Raw genomic sequence first — 24,959 nt, forward strand, 5'->3', positions numbered from 1 at the left:
AGCAAGGAGCAAGACATAAACAATTATGTGGACACTTCTTTGTATATTATCAAACTTCAGACACGTCTATGAATCGAGCTGCTGTCTGGACTCAGTGGAGAGATGGTAAGAGCTGCATGTCTCTCAGTAACGTAAGTAAACTGTTTTCTGTTAGCCAGAAATGTTGTGCTTACTGTTTTATGTCATCCTGTGTGAAACAACCCACTGCTGTTATTATTAATAGTTATATAAGATGTAGAATGTCCTGTGTCTTTTGTCATTTTGCCTGTGTTGACTGGCTGCAGAAGTCTCTTTAAAAGTAACGGCCCAGACTGTGTAGCTGGCGGTATCTATTTTCAGAAGCTCGTGGCAAGTCTGAAGGGCATTACTGCCTCCATAATGACAGGTTACAGCACCAGGCCCTCCATTTGTGAGCTTTAAGACTGATCTCTGGCCTGGGTGTGTACTTTAAATCACTGAGGCTTGTGGGAGTTGGGGCATATGTGTGTGTGTTTGTGAGTCAGACAGACGGAGACACATTACCCTGCCCACTGTCCTGTCCTGTGTCTGAGTGCGTGGCTCAAAGAGGGCCAGTGTTGACAGCTAGTGGGCTGACAGCAGAGGCGCGAGGGGTCCAGTGTCAGCGCTGAACAGAGGGGTCGGTCTGTTCTCCGTGACACTGGGTCCTCGGAGACTCACACACAGGACGCGATTGTCGGATATGTGTGTGGTTTCACCCAGCAGCCTCTTCTGGAGTGACATCAGTCACGGATTGAACACCCTGTTGTCTCAGAGGACTAAATTTGGAGCAGCTTTGGATGGATTTTTGGTTATTTTGTTTTATGTTATATGGAGTGACAAAGACCTCAAGCGTTTGTTTTTGATGTGTCTGTGTGGGAGTGATTTGATGCATCTATTCCCTGGGAAAATTCTGATATACAAGACATGCCACTGAATGGTCTGATGTTTATAAAAATGGTATGAATCCATGCTGTAGCATGCAAATGATCAGGGATAATCTTTTGGACAAAAGACAGAGTTTAGAATTCATGCCCAAAACAAAAAAGAAACAACAAAAACGCTTGCATCAGTGGCACAGAACCCAGCTCTGAATAGTGAGAGTCACACACCAGACGCTGCAGTCAATATCATCCTCAATAGACAAAACAGATGGTAGATTGTAGATAGTTGCGTCTACTCCAGTTTTTTCTGCGATGCCGAAATGACAAACAACCCATGTGAGCGATAGTGGAAGATGTGGATAACAGCTTTTAGGAGGAAAATACGGTGAGTCATCTGGGCTGCTTATGCATCTGTGTGTGATTGTTTGAGGTATGTCTGCTCCTCGTGGGCTGTTTTTTCCCCCTTGTCTGATGTGAGTGTGATGAGCAGACAGCTGGATTTAATCTGCAGCATCTGTCTGCAAACACATGGAGTTGTGTGGGTTTGTGTTGTGTGCGTATGAGTCACAGTGACCCATCATGGTCAGAGGAAGCAGTGATCTGACCCCTTTGCACCTGCAAAGCTTGTTCACACCTTAGTCAAAGCACATTACTCACATAACGTCTTTGTTTGCGGTTGTCCTGTGTTCTCATTCTCTAACATGTAAAATCGGCAGAGCGACGCATAAATCAATAGCAGCTTTTCTGGTGGATGGTTTTTGTCCATAGTTCTGGAGAAACAATCACTCTGTATAATGGTCTGGTCACATGGTCCTCTAGCTGGGGTAGAAGGGTTTCTAAGGAAAGCACTGTTCTCATTGTAGTACAACTGTAGTAGCAGTATTCCCAGCGCTCCCATTCATGCCCTGCTTCCCTTCCTCTCCTTCTCTCTATCTGTACATCTTTGCTTCAGGACCTTCATGTGTCAGATAATTCTGACTGTCCTGCCGACATGGATCGCATGAGCAGGAGCAAAGTGGGACAGGGGCGACAGACGCATCAGGTCTTACAGGTGAGGCATTTCTTTTTGCTGGATCACTTACAGCTGATGAAACTCTCACGTTAAATCAAGTGTAACAGTCTTTATTAACAGCAACATCTGGTGTGAGTCATTCAACATCTTGAGAAATTAATGAACTTAAAACAAAGACAGTAAATTAACTTTGAATCCAACAGCAAAAGAATCTGACAATAACTGCCTTTTTATGGCACATGTTAATGCTATGTGTTTGCCCTTTCTTTGCTACTCAGTCTAATAATTGTATTCTTTTTTGCTTATATGAAAAGGGTGACTTTGACTCTGATCTTTCATTCAAATCATGCAATGTCCAGTCTTCCAACTGCAGACAAATATCTAGGTTGCACACAATGATATTTCCAGGTCTGTAAAATGTTACTAGTGAATATGCTCTGACAGCTCCTGTGTTTACTAATGAGGGTACACCATACACTTAGTAGTAAAAGTAGAATAAAATCAGTTTGATTTGATTTTGTTTTTCACAGAACACTCCTTTAGACCTGATTGAAACAGGCAAGTCCTTGAAAGTCCAGGCAGAGCGTCCCCACCTGGTCAGTCTGGGAAGTGGACGCTTGAGCACAGCCATCACTTTGCTACCTCTGCCAGAAGGTGACGACCCGTGTGTGTGTGTGTGTTTGTGTGTGTGCGTGTGTGTTGTTTTGTATTCATGGTAGAATGCTTGGAGAACTGAGCGAGTAACAAGCATTGTGTTTTTTTCATAATGCTGTAAGTGGGACTGAAGATCATGACACTCTGTTTTGATTGCTACATGCCATTTCATTATTTCCTATAGGCTCTGTTATGTTTCTGTTAGCACCATGAGAAATATGGATGCCTCTGTAAGCACACTGTCCAAAATAAGTCCATTGTTTTTTAATACCGGTAAATAACAGACACGACTTGTCAGAACTGACAAAAACGTGTCGTTACTCATACGGAGCCGCAGTAGTACATATGTCTGTGATTTTCTCACACCATTTGTCTTGCACTGACTCTTAATATCACAGAACAAGACAGAGGGCGTGACAGTGGTGCCTCAGAGAAAAGCCTTCAGGGATTTCAAATAAGAATAAATAGTTTGTGTTAGACTTCTAATCAAATTGCAGCACTCATGGTTATATTCATTTACACTGACAAGATGCCTTTCATCTGCCAGGCTAAGCACATCTCTAGAGACTGACACCTGTTGTTCAACATTCATTCACATTCGAGTCTCCACCCATGCAGCCTTGAACTCTGTCAGCTTTGGATTTGAACCGCAGACCTAAGAATACTTCACAAAAGTATTCAGCTCCACTCAGGTCTCCAGTAAGTGACGTAGAGAGGACGTTTTCTCTTGTTGCAGGAAGAACCACACTGGGAAGTGAGGGCACAGATATTCCCCTGCAGGGGCCTGGCATCGCAGCGCAGCACTGCTACATTGAAAACCATGCCGGCAGTATCACCTTGTTCCCATGTGGAAATCAGTGCTCTGTAGATGGTGTGCACATCTCTAAACCTTATCGCCTCACACAAGGTACGTAACTCACCACAGTATGATTGCTGGTGTTACAGACTGTTTATCTCAAATCATATGTCAGATTACGTAAGTATTATATCTAAACTGGAGGCAAAGTCAGCACAAATGCTCTTTAGCTTCACAATAGCAAATACAGTCCAGTGTCCTTCCAGTAACATGCATAAAAAAAGCCATAACAGTCCCGCCTCCCTCAGTCCCCTCTCATTGGGATCCAAGCCAGCAGCTACACCATAATGTCATTTGAAGCCGGTGTGTGTGGAGACAGCAGCTGCTGTCGGACGAGAATACTTCAGGCTTTGCTTCATTCAAGGGACATTCACGAAATTCTGAATAAATCAAATCAGGATTGGAAGAGGCTGTTTTGTTACTTCCATAAGGAATACATTTTGCAGCCCTTTGGACCCTAACGGATTAAATGAATATTGGACTTCCTGTGGAAAATCAAATCAAAATCTTCAGCGTGTTGCTCCATAAATATATCAGGGACTCTTGAAGGATAAGAAATGCAAGGAAATGAGACGGAGTTGATTTCACATTCCAGTTAATTACACGTAAGTTAAATTAGTCAGTTTGTTTGTGTCAATTAAACACTCCAAGATGTCATCACAAGTAATGTAATGAGAGAGAAATTTGTTCACAGGTTGTAATTCACTGAGTTCTCTACTAATCACAGGGTAAAGCAGCAACAATAGTATATTACATCTTTATTTTGAGACATTCAACTCAATTAAATTGAATATAACAAATTGTTCTTAACTCAAATGAACCATTGTCTAGTTCATTTTATGAAGAAAAACTGAATAACTAAAAGTTCGGCAAACTATCAAAAACCCCTGCATTAACTAATGGCATCGTCTCTATAAGACTGATAAACTGATCAACTACAGTTCACTAACAACTTTCTACACACACGGTCTTCTCTCTTGCAGGGTGCATGCTGTGTTTTGGTCAGTCTGCCTATTTCCGCTTCAACCACCCGGAAGAGGCTCAGAGGATGAAGAGCATGCTGCCTGGAGGAAGCCACGGACTGAACACCACAAAAACGCTTCCTTCAGGTAAAGACCCGGTTTCGAAAATTTCTCAATTTGATAAAATCAACCTAATCTAACACCAGAGACTGAACAACTCCCATGATCCAGGAATAAACTCCATCCGTGTATGAAGGTTGCACAGTTTCCTCAGCTGCTACTCTGGGTGGAACAGATACTGTGGGCATACTTTGGATTTCTTCTTCCCGACTGTAAAAATCTATTAGTTCCAATTATCACTGAACACGAGTTGTACGTTTTGGTGCCATCTGTTAGCATGTAATTATAAGACTATGGGTAGAATGACTTATGTTAAATCTATTTCGGCAGATGATTAGATGTATCGTGGCTGAATGATACTTGATCATTTGAAGTAAAATAGACTCCAGAAATAGAAATTATACTTATTTTATGCTTCTCAAATTTGACTGAAATATTATCATGGGCTGGATGCAGAAATAGCTTGGATTGGAGCTAATTATCAGTGGCCTACATTGTGATCTACTTCACTTAATGTCACACGCACACATCAGTGTATAACCTCATTGTGTTTTAATCTATGACCAGCATTTTTATGAGTTTCTTTCTTAACTCTTATAGTTACATCTGATGCTGTGTTATTCTGGCCCACTGCCTGCTGTAGCTGTTCTTGATGATATTTAAAGTCCATTCTCCTCTGACCTTATTGGTTTTGCTGTCAGAGGCTGAAAAGCAAGAACCACCACACCCTGCCCAGTGTATATGGCCCACTCTTTCCTGACCAAGCCCTGATTTCATCTCCACTGAATGAGGTGCACGGCTGCAGCTTTTATATTTAGCTGCACCAGATCCCTGAAGGATTACAACATAACTAAGGAGCATCGGGACCACTGGGTTTGGTTCATGCAGGAGATTGGGGCTCAGAGACACTTATCACTATTTAAAGTGCCCCCCCCGAGACACTAAATGTGTGGGTGAACAATGTGTTCATGAGTATTTAACCTTTATTGGACTTTACCCTTTTTCTTACAGCTGATCTGTGGTGAGGGCCAAAAGTGCAAAGATGGCCCAAGACAGATCATAGTGTGTTTTTGCAACTGTCCTTTCTTTCTACTTTCAATGGGAATGCTCATGCACAAGTGTTTCTCTCTCGATCTCTCTCTCTGTCTCTCACAGAGCCCCACGGTGTCCTAAATGGGAACCATGAGTCTTTTTCAAGCAACAATGACTCCAATATTAGCAAAATGGCAAAAAACCTGCAGGACTCCTTGTTGCTGAAGACTTCATCACCCTCATCATCTGGGTTTGTTAAACAGCCTGTTCCTCAACCATTTCCCAGAGACATGCTAAATGGGAGAAACAAGTCCCCCGCAGAGATCTCCATTTATGAAAACATCGGCTCTCTGGGCCAGAACCATGACAACAAAGCCCCTCCTGTACCTCCCCGGTCCCCTCATCCCAACCACTCTCCTGTCCCCCATCCACGGATGTCACTTTCTGTGGCCCCAAGTGGTACTAGCGGAAGTCAGTGGGCCCAGGAGAGCCCAACGCCTCGAAGGAATGTAAGAGCAGAGGCTACATCAAGCCCCACACCGCAAAGCAAGGGGTCAGGAAAGAGGACAGAAAGCTCAAGTCACAAACCGTCCTCCATCAAATTTTCCCCAACAACTCCATCCAGCCCTCAATTAAGAGGTTCCTCCCCACAGAAGAAATCCCACAGCCCCATGCGAGAGCAGAGTCAGTATCACTCCCATGTGGAAGTCCCTCAGAGGCTCAGGACTCAGGACCCAAATGGGTCCACCAGTCTTAGAGAACTTCCTCCTGTCAGCCCTTACATGTCCTGCAAAGAGACTCAAGGCTCTACTTCCTCCCTTTCCTCGCAGAGCTTCACTGGTAAATCTGTCCCAGAGAGCCCCCAATGCCACCGCAAACTTACAACTCCTTCCAAAGCAGAAGCCATAAGGGCAATGTATGCCCAGAGTCCATCACCGCTCGCTGGCCTGGAGAAGGAGTTAGGGAGCAGACAGACAAGGCCAGGCCCAGCAAGTGCCATGCCAGGATTGAATTCTGTGTCTGGTTTGTCTCCTCTTGCAAGCCCTCACAACCAAAGAAAGACCTCCTGCATGACTGTAAAAGGATCCTCCAGCAAGGAACCCAGCCTAACAAAACCGTTCACCAGGGAACGCAAAAACAGCATCTCTGAGATCAGTGACAATGAGGACGAGTTGTTGGAATACCACCGCCGGCAGAGAGAGGAGAGGCTGCGTGAACAGGAAATGGAGAAACTGGTGAGTTTGTAATAATACCATTAATCCAGTCATATCAGATTTCAACTCTAAAGTCACACACATGATCAGTGCAAATCTGTGGACTGAAATAAGCTTCCCCTACAGGAAGTCAAGAATGAATGATTTGCTGCTCTGGTTTGCCTTCTCTAAAAGTTTGTTTATTGTTTATTTTGAGAATGATTGGAATTTGTATCTGTAGGGAAAGTAGGCAGGAAAAAAAACATCAGAATAAGCTAACACTTACAATCCACAGCTGTATATGGGTGGATAAACAGAGCAACATATGCACAGATTTCAAGTTGGTGTCATGGTCACAGATTAAGTCGAATGTTTACTGTCTCTATGGCTCTGTTTTGATGCAAATTTATCTTACCAGATGGATATGGCAAGCAAGTGGAAACATGCATTTACTTGCCAATTCATTAGGTACTGTTGTTAAAATTAATGAATTGTATTATAACAGTCCTGCACGAAATCTTGGCTTTGTGATGGTTATGGTGTAGGGATATCTGTTTGAAATAACTGCTAATTAGATGAACTGACTGATTGAGAATTTAGTTACCACATTTATTACGCTGTTTCATCATGAACTCCCTTCACATTATATATGAAACGGGACTTAGTGCAGGACTGCAGCTAATGAACTGACAAGTGATCGTATTTAATGGGCAGGCATGTGTTTTGATTAAATGAGTTAAAGAGATTATAGAACTGTACTCCTAATATGAAAACGTGTTGATTATTGCAAACAGCTATGGTTAACTATAGGAACTGAGGACAAACTCTACAGGGTGTTAAAGGACATTGTAAAGACAGTGAAGTGGAGAAGGCAGAGACTGCAGACATGGCAGGCTCCATGTCTGCTTTCAGATATCTTTTCTAAATCCTCTGGCGCACGGCCAATAGCCCATCTCCCCTGAACATTACTGGCATCGCCGGCCCATGTGGACCGAGCGACACGGGGTGAACATTCTTCCAGACGTCTCGGGGTCCAGAGTGCAGGGCGAGGCTGCTTATTGCTCAACACTAAATTTACCAGGACGAGTGGCATTTACTTTCAAAGCCGTCTCCGCTTGACTCAGGGCTCCTTCTTGTTTGTACACTAGATCATACACCGCATGCTTGTTGCCCATCTTCAGTCCATTGCCCACACTCACCTACTACTACTCACAGACAAGCCACATTCCCATTCTCCACCCCCCACCCCAGACTGTGGGCTGACAGCTGAAGTGACCACGTAGTTGGGTGGTCGCTGCCGGCCCTCTGTGTCCACAGACTATTTCAGGAACCAAAGGGTTTCTGGTAACAGAGTTGTCTGTTGCTACTCTGTGCTTATGTTGAGTCATCCAGTATGTGTAGACAATATGATGCCAATGCATAAACAAAGAAAGAACAAACATTTCTTGGCCTAGGGATGTGCTGATTAGACTAGTAGTGCAATTGTAGAAAATGATGAACTAGGTCAGCTGTTAATTTTGTCAAACTGCGTCCCTGATGATTAGTTCTGGTAGTCCATATAGCACATGTGTTGTTTTAAGCTGGAAATTTGACATTTGCTGAATATTATAGGATTAAAGTGCCTTTACAGAGTTGTACTTGTGATAGGTTGTATTTCACAATAGCTTAATGCAATATGTGCAGTGGAGCATATGCACAGGATACATGCCAGCTGAGAATAGATGACCACTGTGTGAAAGATTTGTTTAATGATACAACGGAGGTAGACAGAGAATCAGCCATAAAGCAGGACCCCTGCCAATTTTGGAAATGGTGCACTTTTGCCTCCTTGTAAAGATTAAATGAAATGCTTGAAACTACTCTTTTGATAATACTATGGGCTAGAAGAGTAGATGTCAGCTAGCTTAGCAGAAAGTCCAGAGTCAGAAGCAGGAAGTTAGCGTGGCTCCAGTCAGAGGTTAAAAAAACAAACAACACAGCGCAGCACAGCACATGGTCACTTTATCTTTGCAACAATTTTCTTAATGCACACATGTACAAAGAAATAAATAAAATACATGTGAAGGTAAAGCCTTTGAATCATTAGATTGGTTTAGCTTAGCTTAGTTTATCGGAAATTGGACAAAAACTGTTAAAACTTGGGTGATGGAGTAAAGACAGAGCCACAATCTAATAATTCCCGACTTTTAGTAAGTAAACTAATTTCTTGTATCTTTAGTATGAGCAACAGTAGCTGTACCTTAGTTCCTAGTTCTTAGCTTCATTTTTGGACACATTTACACGTGAGAGTGTTATCAGTTTATTTGTCTAACACTTGACAAGAGAGCTATTGAGTGATGTGAGTGATGAATAATAATAATAAATAAATAAATATGTCCCCTCCATTAGTCTCCATTATACCAGGGTACCTCCAAAAGTCTTCTTATTTCTACCTTTGCTGTGTTGAAATTGTGAATTATGTCAAACATATTATATATATTATAATACATTGAATTAGAAGCTAGCTTGTACACAGTATTTGGTTCTTAACTTGTTTTCTTTTATTTCAGCCTTGGATTTAGCACCCAATGAATATACATTTTACCCTGTAGGGAGGGACAAAGACAGGATTTCCTCTCAGTGAAATAAATTTATATTTGGCACACTGCTCTCTTGGCACAGTTGGCCCAGATATGGAGTACCCAAGATATACACATGTATTTTACTGCACTCTGGAAACCCAAGCTACACTTTAGCACTTCCACTAGAATCTGTTAGTATGCAAACTAAAATAAAGCATTTCTAGTTTGAAGACAAATTGAGAGGTGTTACTAAAGTAATTGTTTTTTGTTTTTTGTTTTTTTACAAACACTGTATCAGAAATGAAGTGTATTGGAAGTGTATGGGAAGTGTATGGGAGGTTATTTCAGTGTTGCCCATTTTGTTCTTGCTTATTATTACAGTTAAAGCAAAAGTTCAGCATGCGGTTAAATGCTTTCTGGGTTGTGAGTAAGACAAGAGGAGTGATAACGTTTTCTGGCTATCAAATATAAGCAACTGATTAGCTAATCTTATCATAAACAGTGAGAACAGAGCGAGAACAGATCGGAGATATGATCTGAGGTATGAAATAGGTTTTAAAAATTGTCTAAAGCTAACTAGAAATACACAGTATCTTATCATTAATTTATTCTGTTAAAACTTAACAAGCAACATTTGGCAACAGTTATAACTAATAATAAATAAATGATAATAAAACTAAATAGTAAGTCAACTCAACCGTAAGGTATTTCAAAATGGATTTTTGTTAAATGTCAAATGTTGGCCGATGCTAAAAGTGCTAAAATTTGTGAAATCATAACATCTGGCTCATCATTGACTTTATATTCCTATTACTGTGCCATTTACTTCATCTGTTAATAAATATGTACTGGTATTGCTACTTTCCCTCGGGGCGCCTGTTAGAGGACGGCCTCTGTCTAAGGTGTAAATCCTGCCAATAACATCAATGCTCATAACAGAATTGGTGGCCGTGTAACTGCCTGAATAAATTATATATACGTCAAACTCAAGTGTTCAGAGTGGAATGATGATTACATATTTCTGCATTATTTTGGTAGATTAAAGCAAGCATCCCATTGTTTAGAGTAAGACAACACCATGCCGCAAGCTTGAATTTTGTGGCACGTCAAACACAGGGTACCAGAGAAAAACAAAACAGGCATCTAAAAACATCTGAACCATCTCTGGTCAGAACGTACAATCTAGTGCCAGCTAGTTGTCACGTAAATGGAGATACATTCAGTTCATTTATTATTTTGAGTATTTTTCTTTACTGTCTGCCACGTTCTGCTTTCATAAACGACTAAAGCTCTGACAGGTTTTACTATGAAGGCCCTCCTGAGAGACAGACAACGTCAGCTTCGGCCCTCCTGATATCAGGTTACTGTTGTCCCGTGCCAGTGGCTGAGGGACAGCTGCCTAAATGGTACAATGTCACTCAAGGACAGTTGAAGCTAATCTGCGTTACAGTATCCGACAGCAAGCTTACGTCTCGCATCTCTGCTACAGGAGCGACAGAGGCTGGAGACCATCCTGAACCTGTGCGCAGATTATAATCATGAGGACAGTGCTGCGGACCTGGTGAGGAGTGTTCTGCTGGGGGGTGCAAGAGGAACCTGCTCGGACACAGGAGCAGGGATGTCGCTTCAGGGAGCAGAGAGATCCCAGGGGGTGCAAGAGAACGAGGAGGAAATCCAGAGAGAGGAGTCGAGCAGCACAGAGAGCACACATCAAGAGGTAAAAGACTCTTTCTTGTATTCAGTTGCGGAAAGAAAGATGTGACAGATTTACATTTTGTTGATTTTTCAAATATATTCTTTTCAGAGAGAAGAGCTGTTTGCTGGGCAAGAGCAGGTCTACCTGGAGGAGGAGAGGAGCAGGACCTTAGCCAGGGTTGATGACCTGAAGCACAGAGTCAGTGAACTGGAGCAGCAGCTGCAAGAGACCAAACAGGAGGTTAACAGTCGTGTTGTGGCAATTTATCTTGCACGCTCTTACATCAACTCAATCTTCTAGTGGGAGGAGCGAAGGCTGTTTCACCTTCAAATGTTTGTTTATCTCAACAGCAGTTGGTTTGCAGACTCTGACTTCATATTTGCCTGTAGGTGGAGATGGAGCAGGCCCTGCTGCAGGCAGAGAGGAGGGCAGAGCAGGAGCAGGTGGAAGCTGAAAACAAAATCATCTCTCAGCTGCAGCTCAGACTCAGCCAGCTGGACACGGCCACCCAGAAAGAAAAGGACAAGGTGGGCACCCAGAACAGAGTAATATGACACAATAAGTACTGTCTAGTGCACATGGATGACATGTCCTTGAAGATCTGCAGTTGAACACATGCATTTCAATCTTCAAATGTGCAAAACTTTTAGAAACAAATTATTTGTAGAACATTTTCTCAAATCTGAACTGACTTGCACTGCTTATTGATAAGTCCTAAAACACAAAGCACAACCTGTCTTTCCTCTGAAGTGTCCAATAGTCCAACAAAGACAAAACCAACGGCTGAAATTTTGCTTGCAAGTGTTTTAGCAGAATGTGACCGAAATTAAAATGTAGATTTAGATGTGCAGAGGCATGTCTCCCATATAAACATCACCAACTGTGCGAAGCAATACTCACACCTCTACCAAACTAACCACTGCTTCCTCTAATGATTCTTTCACTGATCTGCCTGTCAGCTTTAGAGCCTGTCTGCTTGGATTTGAGTTGTCCATGATTTTTTTTCTTCTTTTCCCTGGCGTGGTATGCGAATGCGGACACGACTGTATGTGTCTTTGTGTGTTTTTAGGGGAGGGCTAATGTGTCGGCTGAGCGGAAGGTCCTGGAAAAGCAGAGGAATGAGTACAATGAGCTGAAGAGGCAGTTTGATAAGTGCCCCTTGTCTCTAAGGGAACAGTTACAGGAGCAGCTCAGCAGGGTCAGTGTTCTCACGCAGCCCACTGGCTGGCAACAGTGAGTTATAATATACTGAATACTGCAGTACTGTACGATCTGCACAGAGGCATGACACTGACTCTGTTTTCTGTTCACTCAGATATACACATATCTGCACACTGCTGCTTCACTTCATTATTTAAACATGTAAAGTTAAATATATCAGTGTCATCTGTAAATGTAATCAGACAGCAAGCAGCAGTTTCAGTCTCCTGCTTAATCATTGCTGGTGTCTCATTCTGGTTGCTTGATCATTTCAATTGCAGTTAGTAATAATTAATAAAAAAGAATTAACAGCTTTGCTCTAAAATTTGCATGCTTTTCCCCATGAATTATTCAAATCACCCATTCACCCAAGGATTTTAGACAGAGCATTGCCAAACTGGATAGGTTTTTATAATAGACTTTGACTGATGACTAGTGTCTAGTTTCCCATTGTCAATAGACCTGGTGGAAAGACCAAAAGAAAGCAGGATCCTGTCCATATCTTGATCATCTCCAGCCTTTCCATTCTGTCCCTGGCACTCAGTATGGACAGTATTATGGACACAGATGGAAACGCTGCTCAAACAGAAATAAACAGTGAATTATTTAGGGACTATTTAAAACTGCAGATAGATACGTGGCACTTAGAATTAATGGCAGGCACTAGTGCATGTGGGACAGACTCCGTGAAAAATAGTTATTGTGTTCTTCCTCAAGGGAAATATCAGTTTGGTCTTTTCATTGGATTTTCTTAACAAAACGAGTAATACCCGACATTACCTTTAATAACTGTGTTTTACTGATTTTAAAAAGTGAGTAACTTGGACCTGTCTTGCATATGTATGCGGACAGAAAGCTGAAGCTTTGGAGTCTGGGACCAAGCACTTTGAGGAGCTGGAGTTCTGCCAGCTGGAGGAGGAGAGCAGTCTGGATGAGAAGAAGGAAGCTCAGAGCTCGCAGCTTCTGCAAGAGCGAGCTGATTATCACTGCAGTGTGGCCAAGAGGAAGGTGGGGGTGCATGTTTATCAAAAAAAATAAATACAGCATGTGAAGCCAATATGATCACCAGCTTGATATTATAAGTGACTGATCTGCAGGAGAAGATGGCCACTCTAGAAGCTCAGGTGAAGCAGCTGGGGCTACAGGCGTCTCAAGACCTTGAAAGGCTGACAAAGGAAAGGGTGGTTACTCTGCAGCTCTTACAGAAGGTCAGCCTTTCTGTGTGCATTGAAAAACATCTTAATATATGCGTACATGCTTTAATTATAATTGAGAGACATCTGTGTGCCTGTGCTGGATCTGCCATTCAGGAGCAAGACAGGCATTGTGCCCTGGAGAAGAGATACCACACCCTGACAGGAGGGAAAAACTTTCCAAAGGCCAACGGCAACATGCCAGAGGTGAGCAGAATGCTTGCCTTGATAAAACACCCACCTGTGGTGTCTAAGCTAGAGGAAAATGACTGCAAAAGGTGGATTTATTTTTACTTAGGTGAACTTTTTAAACAGGAATTGCTTCACATCAGCGAACCTGACCTTGTTTATGTGGACGGTCCTCCTCATAGCCCCTGTCCCTCCTCTGCCTCCTTCTCCTCCTCTCACATCCCCTCCCCTGAACTCTATCCTGTCAGGCTACAAGAGGTAAATCTCAACAAAATCCTCTTTATAACAGAACAAACCCTGTGCTTCTATTGTAAAAATGGGCATGATGGCGTGGTAGCGTATACATACAGACAGCTTGCGGTGTGTTGGTAGGTCAAGTTTCTGTTTGATGATTAAAAGATGAAGTTGCTGCCATCAACATTCATTTTGACCAAATGACTTTTGATACCCTCGCCGGTGCGTTCAGCCTTCTTATCGCTGTGTTGTGGCTGTTGATGCAGGAGTACCTCAGGCTGGCTGATGTCTATAGGATGTATGGGAATGCTTCTGTGCAGCCTCACTCTTCCTCCCCTGCTGCTCTCCACTGCCTCTCCCTTACTGTCGCTCCAACTCTGTCATGTGAGGTAGACACCCTTACTTGGTTTTGTCTGACTTGTTAAAATACTGAAGCCCACCATAGCACATTAAAAATATCCTCAGATGTTTTTCTTACAGATGCATCTTCTTAAGTTTCTTTTCCACATTCTGCTCTCTGTCTCTCTGTGAATGTATGTATGTTGTTTGGGTCTATTTCTGTACTGGTGGGTGAAGGAGTACATCACAGTCAGTCAGTTGAGCCACATCTTCGGCATGCAGAGAGTCGACCCCTCCTCTTCCTCCTCTGTTCCATCATTCCAACTTGCCTCCTCTGAATCCGCCTTCACATTCAACTCCACTGCATGTGGTCCTTCCTCCTTTCTCTCTGCTCAGGTTTGTTCTGCCCACTTTACAAGGAGCATTTTCTTTGGTAAACGACAGCTGGCACAGTTATGTCTTCCAAACACTGCAACCATCCACTGATATGAGTTTCATTGCCGTCAGAGCTTGATATTGTCATGAGGACTGGCTATCTTTTCTACTTGCCTGATGCTTCTGTAACTGCTCACTTTTTTCTCATTTGGCTGGATGCTTTTCATCACCTCAGAACCAGCCTGAGCTGAGCAGGAATGCATTGCCTCCTATTAATCTCGAGCGCTGGTACCAGGACATCATGGCTGCTGGAGAGCCTCAGTCATGTCCTCCACCGCTGCCTGCAAAGTCTTTTTCCTCACGCAGACATGGGCAGGTAAATTCACCATCCTCAACATTGGTTTTTAGTATCTAAAGGGCACTCACAACAATTAAATGCACTCACAACACATGGCCCTCAAAAGGCAACCTGCTCTTTAGCTACTCAACTATCCTTATTTTTATGGTTAGGAAGCCCTCTAGTGGATAATAAAGTTCAGGTGAGTATCTGTGCTGCCCAGTAAGGGGTAAATAGGTTAAATAAGAATGGGATTAAGCACTCCCTCATCTGAAAATGTACAATGTTCGTGTCGGTCGGGAAGCACAAGTCAAAATCAAACCTTCAATTAAATAAAAACAAAAAAACTTCAATTAAATAAATAATAAACTGGACTATGTTTCTTCTCCCAGCTGTTGAAGTCTAAGTCAGATGGAGAGGTTGGACAGGCATCATCGAGCGCTCATACGAGCAGCGCGGCAGCCCAGCCACCCTCAGGTGGTGTTACACATGAGAAAAATTTCTCCACCAAGGTCAGCTTTACACATAGAGGCTGGAGTCAAATCTTTAAAGTGGTGCAGTGCATGATGCTCTTCATGTATTTCTCAGGGGTTACAGTTAGTGCTGAGAGAGATGTCGAACCCATTAGACATGGACTCCAGGAGGCAGCTGGCCCTGCAGAGCAAAGGTAATTGAGTTCACAGTTCCATCACATCGATGCACCACACTTGGGGGGTACGGCTGGTATAGCTGGTATAACTTTAAACAGATAAAACACGGCTCCTGGCAATTATTATGGAGCATAGATAGATAGATAGATAGATAGATAGATAGATAGATAGATAGATAGATAGATAGATAGATAGATAGATAGATAGATAGATAGATAGATAGATAGATAGATAGATAGATAGATAGATAGATTGTATGAGTATGTATATATACATGTGTATATATAAAAGATACATGTAATATGTGTGTATATAAATAGATAATAGATGTATATAGTATATAGTGATATATATAAGTATACAAGTTGTAAGATATATAAGAATGTAAGAACTCAATTCAATTCAATTTTATTTATATAGCATCAATAACAATATAGATTGTCTCAAAACGCTTTACAAAAAACGACCTGAAACCTCCAGAGCAAACCTGAGGGTGGCGGTGGGAAGGAAAAACTCCCTTTTATATGGAGGGACCCATCTGCGTAAGGCCAGCCGGGTAGACACAGAGAACATAGAGAGAAAATATATAGCTGATGATCTTATGTGACAGTTTGAGAGTATGAGAGGAATGAGGTTAGATATAATATAATCGATTAGAGGACAGGAGCTTGGTGCCAGAGAAGAGAAAGTAGAGGACATGTCCTCAATGCATCGTCACCCAGCAGCCTAGGTCTATAGCAGCATAACGCTGAGTTAAATCCAGCCTTAACTATCAGCTTTGTCAAAAAGGAAAGTCTTAAGCTTGACCTTAAAAGTAGAGACGGTGTCTGACTCCTGAACCCAAAGAATAGATTTCACTTCTATCGAGTTTAACAGCACCACAATCTACACCCTCCTAAATGATCATCCATTTGAATTACCACCTTTCTTATGTTTCATAAGAAAAAACATAAACTGATCATTATAACAGTCACGAAGGTGGATTAAGTGCACAACTGTTATAGCAGAATTTAAACCTAATGAACTGGTAAGTGAATGTACATCTACTTGGTTCAGCATGCTCTGTATCAGTAGAGGGCGGTGTAAGTCTGTGTCAGTTGACTCTGCCCTCTCTCTTCCTGCACAGATCCCTCTCCCACAGTCCACCACTCCATCCTGCACCATCAGTCGCCACCAAGTGGGAACCAGGCATATGACACACTGAGCCTGGAGAGCTCAGACAGCATGGAGACCAGCGTCTCCACCGGCAACTCTGCCTGTACCCCAGAAAGGTGAGAGACTGGAAAAGGAGCAGTTGGCTCTGTTTCCATGGGAACACTCAAGTCTGCCCCGTCTCCTAAGAGAAGGGTCACTGCGCTTTGTTCCTGTGACAACATGCTTTGTTACATGCCTGCTCACGTGACTGCTAGGTACACTGGTTGTTGCCATGCCAACCCATTCATGTTTTCAGTCATGTCTTGAAGTTAAGTTTACTGGTGTTTATGAAGAGACCCCGTGCCTTGCTCTCCCGCTGTTTGGTTTCCAGGCATGTCTGTTTACTTTGTTCATTCAAAGCCGTGTCATCAGATGCTCCCTCCCTCTGTGTGTTGTAGTGCCTGTGGATTAGAGACCCAGAGGATAGAAGAGATGGAGAAGATGTTGAAGGAAGCGCAGCAGGAGAAAGCCCGACTGATGGAGAACCGAGTGAGTTCCCAACTTCACCGCTGTACACTTAAAATGAAAGGCTCCATGACCAGACACTGGTGTCCCACCCCTTTGAAAAGGTTGTCCCTTTCAAGTGCTCCAAGAACACTTCTTTATGAGCAGAGGCAAATTATATAAGGTAATATTTTCAAACACAATGTAAATACAGTGATACGGGTAACAAGAATAATGAATTGACCATTACAACCCTAGTTTGAAACATTATCACCTTATCTTTGGCAGAACAAAAATGTTACAGGTGGAATTTAATTATGCCTTTTTCAATATGACACCTATCTCTACACTGTAGCCAGAGACCCATAAAAACACTTGGTTGGAGCAGATCGGCCAGTGTTGTTTGGATAAAAATACAACAATATTGTAGATATTGAGCATATCAGTGTATATCATGATGTGGAAAAAGCATGACAAATAATGTTCCATTCAATATACCCAAACTTTTAGGCATTTTGTTACAAAAGTTCCACTCATGTAATAATAATGTAGTCTAAAAGAATGTAAAAACAAATTTGGGGAATTTTTAGTTTTGACACTGTGTAAAATCATAGATTTCAATCACAATGTTAGCGTGAAATCCTCGTATGTTTTAGTTCTTCGGTGAGACGCACGTAAAGAAAACATACAAGGGATGAAAGTTTCCTATGTGGTGAAATAAAGTTGTAATTATGTTGTTTACCTTTGTATTATTTCTTCATGCTGAAACAAAGTAGGCTGGTATGTAAGTATGTGAAAGCTGCAAAGGATCATTTTACATCAGCAAAGCTTAACCTTCCACACAGACTTAAGGGATATATTTTACAAAACCCTGGATTGGGACTTGAATTCTCAAGTGCATCTTCTAACAGTCATTTGCTTTGTATTGCAATATTTGCCTACCATTAACATATTCTGCCTGTCTCCCTTTTCCCCATTATTTTTTCTTCTCTCCTCTCCATCTGTTCCTCTGTCTCCTGTCCCGACGCTCCCAGGAGAGGGAGGTTCAGGCTCGGCGGCAGATGTTGGAGGAGGAGCGGAGGAGGCGAGAGGAGGCCGAGAGGAGGCTGCAGGATGAGACGGCCCACAGGCAGAGGCTGGTGGAAGAGGAGGTGAAGATGAGAGAGAAACACTTCTCTCAGGTCAGTGGAACAGGGAGAGGAGACGGGCGGTGGGAAGAAAAGAGAGGAGAGGAGGGAGGGGAGGAGGAGGGGCAGGGAGGCTTAGGGGAGAGGATGAGAGACGAGACACTAAAGAGAGGCTGGCTATATATAAAGATCAAAGATTGCCGAAGAAGGGCGAGACGGAGAGGGTTAAGAGAATGAAAGGAAGAACAGAGAGAAAAATTAGTGGAGGGGGGGGTTCAAAAAATATGAACAAACAGTTCAAGCTTCAATCCTGACTGATGGTGTTTACCAGTGTCTCATAGCACTTTCCATACAATTAGACTCAATAAGAAATGCACCAAGGTCAGCCTATTGTTAAAGGGAGACTTTGTTCTCAAGTAACACTTAAAGACGCTACAATCGATCATTTTAAATAAACAGATCAAATGAATCAACCAGTCCGGCTAACAGCATTAAAGCAACATCACACGTCTTCTTCACAGGCCCGTCCGATGACGCGCTATCTGCCGAATCGCAAGGAGGAGTTTGACCTGCGTGCCCACGTGGAGTCATCCGGCCACAACATAGACACCTGCCCCTTTGTCATCCTCACAGAGAAAATGTGCAAGGGCCACCTGGTGAAGATGGGGGGCAAAATCAAATCGTGGAAGAAACGCTGGTTCGTTTTTGACCGTCTCAAGAGGAACTTCTGTTATTACGTGGGTGAGGACAGAGACTCACATTTCAACTCATTTTTTCAGCCTCTCGTTAACATACAGTATTAGTTTGCCGAGCCCTATTTATTCAAGCCGTTCGCAAGAGGGAACTGAGAACAAATCCCGTGTGTTCAAAACCATCACCACCACAAAACCTCAAAAATTAATGAAGACGTTACTTCATTTTGTGTTGCAGTTCATCAGAGTAGCGGGACCAGTTTTTCCTATTTCACTGACAGTACAGTGAATCTGTTGCCCCATTTATCAGTTTTTAACTCTCCATGATAAATTAGCACGTGTCCGTATAGAAATTAGACAACAAATACAAAACATTTACTAAGAAAACAGAAGATAACAAGTGATCAAGATGAAAAGACAGAACAGAGATCATAATGGCATCAAAATACTTATGAGACAAAAACAATGAAAAAGAAATCAAACTCCAATCAAATTGCGGATGCTCACAAACACATTCTGTACCTTTTGCTCTCTAAATACCTTCAGTATAATCATGACGTGCCACTGGAAATCCCTGCATGTGTCTTTGAGTTGTACTGTGAACACATCCAATAAAGAAATATTAGCAGGGACAAGTGAGGAGGTACACAACAGACTCTATGTGCTGTTGCAAATAACTAGTTTTTTGGGTTTTTTTTTTTTTTTTGGTATGTTTACTTGTCATGCCTCTGTGGGTCATTTCAGCCTCTTGTTCCTATTTAAGGTGACAGATAAATGTGAAATATCTTGTATCTTATAGTATCAGTGAACTTAAAGCATGCTCTAGGTGTTTGGAAAAGACTGTGTGGGTCGCCTCTGAGAATATCCAAGTAATTTACCATAAGGTATCAGTTTGCACCGTTCACAACAGATTTCTTGCTAGTACCCTTTTTTTCTGACAATTAAAATATATGTAAAAATCTGCAAATGTTATCAAACCGCAATTGAAAAAAATTCCCCCTCCACCCTTCCTCTCCGATCTGTTTGAGGCCTTAAAGCTTATGGTCTTGAAATCCTTCTCGCTGTCCTCTGCACTGACAAGACATTATTAAGGACTAATTGGATTACTTTAGGATGTGCTCTGCAAGGCTTGGTTTAACTTAAGCCTCTGTTTGCATAAAGACTTTGAGATATTCCATAGAAAAGCTTCTTTCTGAACAGGAGGCCTGGATTCACTTCACCCAACGGAAGTTCTGGCGCTCCGACTGTGACCGTGTTTTTCAGAAAAACCCGACTTCTGTCCCAACCGGTGTTTTCTCATTTGAAAGTAAATACTAATTAAAGTGGAATTTATTCCCTTGTTCTCGCGTTCTGAAACTGAAGTTGGTTTGTCCAGTCTATCAGACTGTCCCCGAATCTCAAATGAGAACAGTTAGCCTTCTGAATAATTCACAGTGTTTTTTGAGACATCATTTTACAATCAAGTGCAAAATAGAACCCAAGTGTATGTTCATTACTGACGCCCCTGTTCTCCTTGCTCCCCTCTCTCTCCACTCACTTGCCTAGCCTTTTCACCCCCTCACTCCTGACGAAGATGATGGTGATGACGGTGATGAAATAAGATGCAATACTTTCTCTAGATGTGTTTTTCTTGGGGAGGAGGCTAGCTCCTGGCTTGTTCGTGACTAATAAAACGAAACTCACATTTCAAAAACATTTATCTCATTACTAAGCAGATTTGACTTATGGAAAGGGGAAAGCAAGAAAAACTGTCGGACGTATTTCAAAAGATCGCTTTTAATTGTTGGTGGGTGTTTGCTGCTTAGCTTGGTGCTCCAGTGTGCGTGGAGGCGACTAAAAGAAAAGACCAGTGTTTATTTGAACGTGGACGGAATCCAGAAAGTCTTTGAGCAGATTTTATTTGAAGAGATTCTACTTCACACTTAAATGCCTACAGTTTAGCCCCAAACTAGGAAAAAAAACATCAGCACAGCAATTGCAACTGATGAGCTTCGTCCACCAGGACAACCAAACCCCTAGTATGAGGTGATTTGAAAATGCTTAAAGACATCCTGGAGAATTCTAAAGAACTGGACAGAGGGTCTGACCTGCCTGAGGAATTGAATAGAAAGATCAAATGTGATATTTCTTCTTTAAGATTTACAAAAAGTCTCCACCTCGCCAGCAGGGAAAAGGGTACAGAACAAAAAAAACAAAAAAAAACAGAGACGATCCAGAAAGTGCGACTGAAGAAAACAAGTCAAGTTAAAAGGATGGTAAAGACTTCAGGCATAGCTTGAAATAGACTTGCACTTTTAATTAACTTTTACTCTGATGCTCCGCTGCTCATACCTATTCATGGACTCTGTGTTGCTGGAAAAAAAAAAAAAAAAGAGTTCGCACCTTTTTCCTTTTCCATTTTGGTGTCTGGTTTCTCCTCCTAAATCTGAATTATTGTTCCTTTTACACATCCTACGAGATCAAGAAAAAAAATGAAATGATACCAAACCCAATTAAGCTACTACAAAGAATCAAATCCATTCATATATATCTGTTGTTAAGTACTGAAATTATCTGACCTTAGGGAAAGACGTTTGGCTCACTGAATTATATTTAGTCATGTTGTTCTTAATAGACAGAGAAAGGCAGAGAAAATGTCCCAAAGCTTTATTATGAATTTTACAAAGTTAGGTGAGAAATCACACCTGTTCATTCAATAGGAAGGACTTGAACCAGCTCTAGGAATTATAAATGGTTATAAGAAACTTTCTAAAGTCACACAATTTATTTTAACTTTGAAAATGTATTGAGACCGTTTTTTCCCCCTGAGATTTGTAAAGAGTCTTGAGATAATTAGTTACTCTGGGGGTTTCGGGGCGGGTTGTGTAAAGTGTCCTGACACAATTTATTTTGTTATTGACCCCATATTAATACAATTGAATTGAATAATTTTGATTGATACTTACTCTCGAATACACTTCTCATTCATTATTATTTCTTTCTTCTTTCTTTTCCACGAGAACATGAAGCTTTGATGATCAGGTAGTCATAGTAAGACAGGCACTACAACAAAAATTAACAAAACTATTACAAGAGTACTTAAAAACATATACAGATACAGATACAAACAGACAAGATGATAGAGGATGCTGGTGGCGATTGTGAATACATTTAGTTACGGTCCTGGAAATTGACATATTCATATAAATGATAGCCGCAGTAGGATACTCAACTAAATAAGTCATTCAACTTACATGTTACCTGATGAATTCACTTGCTTTGATTTCTTTCTGCCTGGTCGCACAGTGTATTGATCCTTTGTCTTGAGTTCCATGTTGAAGGGCATAAGGAAATGAGCTTTTTAGCTGTTTCAAAGAATTATTGTTCCTAAATTGGTAAAGGGTGATTGCAAATCAAATTCAATAGGTTTTGAAACCAGAGATAATGAAATGAAATATATTTTGTGACCAATTACCGACTGTACTCAGGTTACGAGGAATGATTTGCCATCAGTTCATTATTATTTTTATTTTATTTATTATTATTGTAGTTGTATGTATGTATCCACACATCACCGGCTCATTCTGCTGTCTGGTGCTTGGGCTGGCAGAGGTCTTGCATCAGTACAAGATGTCATGTATTTATTTTCTTTTTCTCCTCTCAGACAAGCACGAGACCAAGCTGAAAGGGCTCATTTACTTCCAGGCAATTGAGGAGGTTTATTATGATCACCTGCGCAGCGCCACCAAGGTAAGTACTCCTTTTTCATTACTTACAGTTCAGAAATTCATTACCTATTTTATTATCATTGGAATGGTTGACAGTCATTTATATATTAACCATATACTGTGCTGAAATAAATGTCATCAGTGCAGTTTATCAACACTTGAAACTTTTTACGCAGTGATTTAAAATTGCATATTAACCTGCACTCCAAGCTAATTAGCTGTGACAGTTAATAATAAATCTGTTTTATTTAAAAAAAAATAAAATAAAAATCTTTTAAATCGTACTCAATTTGCCAAATTGCCAAATGCTGTCCTGCATTAAAATGATCATTTCAGAGGCATGAAAAGATCCAGAATAGTCATTTTGCTATTTTCCAATATCAATAAATGATCCATCTTAAATCATAAAATGTGTAAGATGTTTATGCTATTAAATAAAAATATATATTATTATTCAGAAAAAATGTCTCAAAGGAAAAAAGATGCAACAGGTGCAGCTCTCATTTTGTTGCTCAAAAAAAAAAAATCTTCCCATCTTCCCCCAGAGTCCCAACCCATCTTTGACCTTCTGCGTAAAAACCCACGACCGGCTTTACTACATGGTGGCCCCGTCCCCGGAGGCCATGAGGATCTGGATGGATGTCATAGTAACGGGTGCAGAGGGCTACACACAGTTCATGAGCTAAGGGACCACTGGGTGACAGATTTGGAGGATGACGGGGACTGAGCGAGCACCCAGACACCTGAAAGATAAACATGAGCTGCTCCCTGTCGGAGCTGAAATCGATGGCACACGGCCTCTTGGTGTGTAACTGATGGACATCTGAGGAGATGAGTAATCCGGGGCTCTCATAAAAAGCCCGGTGACCTTAAGCAAATGAGGGCTTAGTCGTGACGGGTGCGTTTCAGAGTTGTATTTATCTTTCAGCCGTGAATATAAGAGGAAAAAAAACGTTAAAGCAACCTGCCAGTGAATTTACAACGAGAGCTCTCAACTTCATCAATCACATTACCAAAATGTATTGTTAATACTTACAATATAATTTTAGGACTTTCAGGATTTCTCACTTTACATAAGCTCAAACTGTTTACACCTCTGAGGCCGATCTATGCATGCAGTGTTAGCGCTCTGTTTTTTTTTTATACATTTCTACCTTTTTCCATCAGTTGTTGATTTATCTCAGACAAAGAAAAAAACTACTTACAAGCAGCTATTCTAAATTAGACCTACTTGCCAGTTCATTAAGTACAGTAGTGAAAACGCATTCTAATATAACAGTCCTGCACTAAAATCTTCATGGAGGCGGTAGTATTCAGCATTAGTTGTGTACCAACATGTTTCTATTATTAAGTGGGCTAAATAATAGAAACAATTTTGTATTTAATTCGACACATATTCACAGCACCACAAACTGTATCATTCAGTTGAATTACAACCTTTCTTACATATCAGACATTAGAATACAGTGCAGGACTCTTAAATTAAAATGCATTCATTTTCACTAGTGTACCTAATCAACAGGCATGTGAACCTTTTGTAAAAGCATCACGTTATATATTGAGTAATGATGAGTTGGTGCCAAATACTTGTCATTAATGTAATGCCAGTTGTTTTGTCATATTTGTAAACATTAATATTACTTTATATTGTTCTAAGAGCTCTTCATTAAGGCAAATAACAGCATTAATAATAATAAAAAAGCATAGTCCATATCCGTCTAATTAATAAAAATGGATGATACATCTGCCGCTTTGTTTCAGCTGAAGTTTGTTGCCGACAAATTGGCTAAACTGAATACATTCTGTTACATTAATTAGTGCCTCTCACAAACAAGCTTTCATTGCCGGATTTCTTTAAATAATCTCACACACACTAATTAGTTTGCATTCACAAAGGTGTTCCCTTTAAAACACTACAACCGGCATATTTACACAAGAGCAGTCAGCTGGTTTGATGGAGTTAATTGGTTCATTAACACTGATTATCTTTAGAGCCTGGTCTGCGTGTAGTGAAATCAAACCCTATATCTGTTCCTGGGGCAATTATATGGCTCGTCTGCATTAAGAGGGCAACGCAGAAATGGAAAAGTGAAATTATGTGCAACTTTACATGCATGATTCAATATCGAGAAATTTGAGATCACGTGTAAAAACCAAACACAAACAAGTTCCTATCTGAATAAAATTACGGTCACGCAGCATATCTCTTCCCATGTTCAAATCGCACCAGTTAAATATGAGGCCAATGTGTAGATTAATAATACTGTATGGCTGGGCTGTATGATTAATTTACTGCAAGGGTGAGTGGAAT

At 41.3% G+C, this 24,959-nt stretch overlaps 1 protein-coding gene across 5 annotated transcripts; it reads left to right on the plus strand.

Annotated features, from left to right (window-relative positions):
• On the plus strand, nucleotides 1-24,396 carry phldb1a (pleckstrin homology-like domain, family B, member 1a). Of its 5 annotated transcripts, XM_047607254.1 has the most exons (25): nucleotides 1-131; nucleotides 1,834-1,932; nucleotides 2,424-2,547; nucleotides 3,284-3,454; nucleotides 4,387-4,512; nucleotides 5,641-6,752; nucleotides 10,761-10,988; nucleotides 11,076-11,207; nucleotides 11,357-11,494; nucleotides 12,037-12,165; nucleotides 13,020-13,175; nucleotides 13,265-13,375; nucleotides 13,478-13,567; nucleotides 13,676-13,807; nucleotides 14,050-14,172; nucleotides 14,360-14,518; nucleotides 14,733-14,873; nucleotides 15,227-15,346; nucleotides 15,423-15,501; nucleotides 16,611-16,755; nucleotides 17,077-17,167; nucleotides 18,157-18,303; nucleotides 18,771-18,990; nucleotides 22,585-22,670; nucleotides 23,194-24,396. In XM_047607254.1, exons 1-25 carry the CDS (start codon nucleotides 69-71, stop codon nucleotides 23,332-23,334), a joined length of 4,263 nt encoding a protein of 1,420 aa, XP_047463210.1. In that variant the 5' UTR covers nucleotides 1-68; the 3' UTR covers nucleotides 23,335-24,396. The 5 variants fall into 5 exon arrangements, with proteins under 5 accessions (XP_047463210.1, XP_047463213.1, XP_047463212.1 ...); XM_047607257.1 differs by lacking the exon at nucleotides 13,676-13,807; XM_047607256.1 differs by lacking the exon at nucleotides 12,037-12,165.
• Nucleotides 24,397-24,959: the final 563 nt, after the last annotated feature.

This window comes from Mugil cephalus, chromosome 15 (assembly GCF_022458985.1).
Source record: "Mugil cephalus isolate CIBA_MC_2020 chromosome 15, CIBA_Mcephalus_1.1, whole genome shotgun sequence".
Lineage (NCBI taxonomy): Eukaryota > Metazoa > Chordata > Actinopteri > Mugiliformes > Mugilidae > Mugil > Mugil cephalus.

What these genes read in the sequence shown, in the direction of transcription:
- phldb1a (XM_047607254.1), top strand. Translation starts at nt 69, where the DNA reads ATGAATCGAGCTGCTGTCTGGACTCAGTGGAGAGATGGTAAGAGCTGC. An exon ending in GAACTTCTGTTATTACGTGG is followed by an intron (nt 18,991 to 22,584) that starts GTGAGGACAGAG and finishes TTCTCCTCTCAG; the next exon opens with ACAAGCACGAGACCAAGCTG. An exon ending in ACCTGCGCAGCGCCACCAAG is followed by an intron (nt 22,671 to 23,193) that starts GTAAGTACTCCT and finishes ATCTTCCCCCAG; the next exon opens with AGTCCCAACCCATCTTTGAC.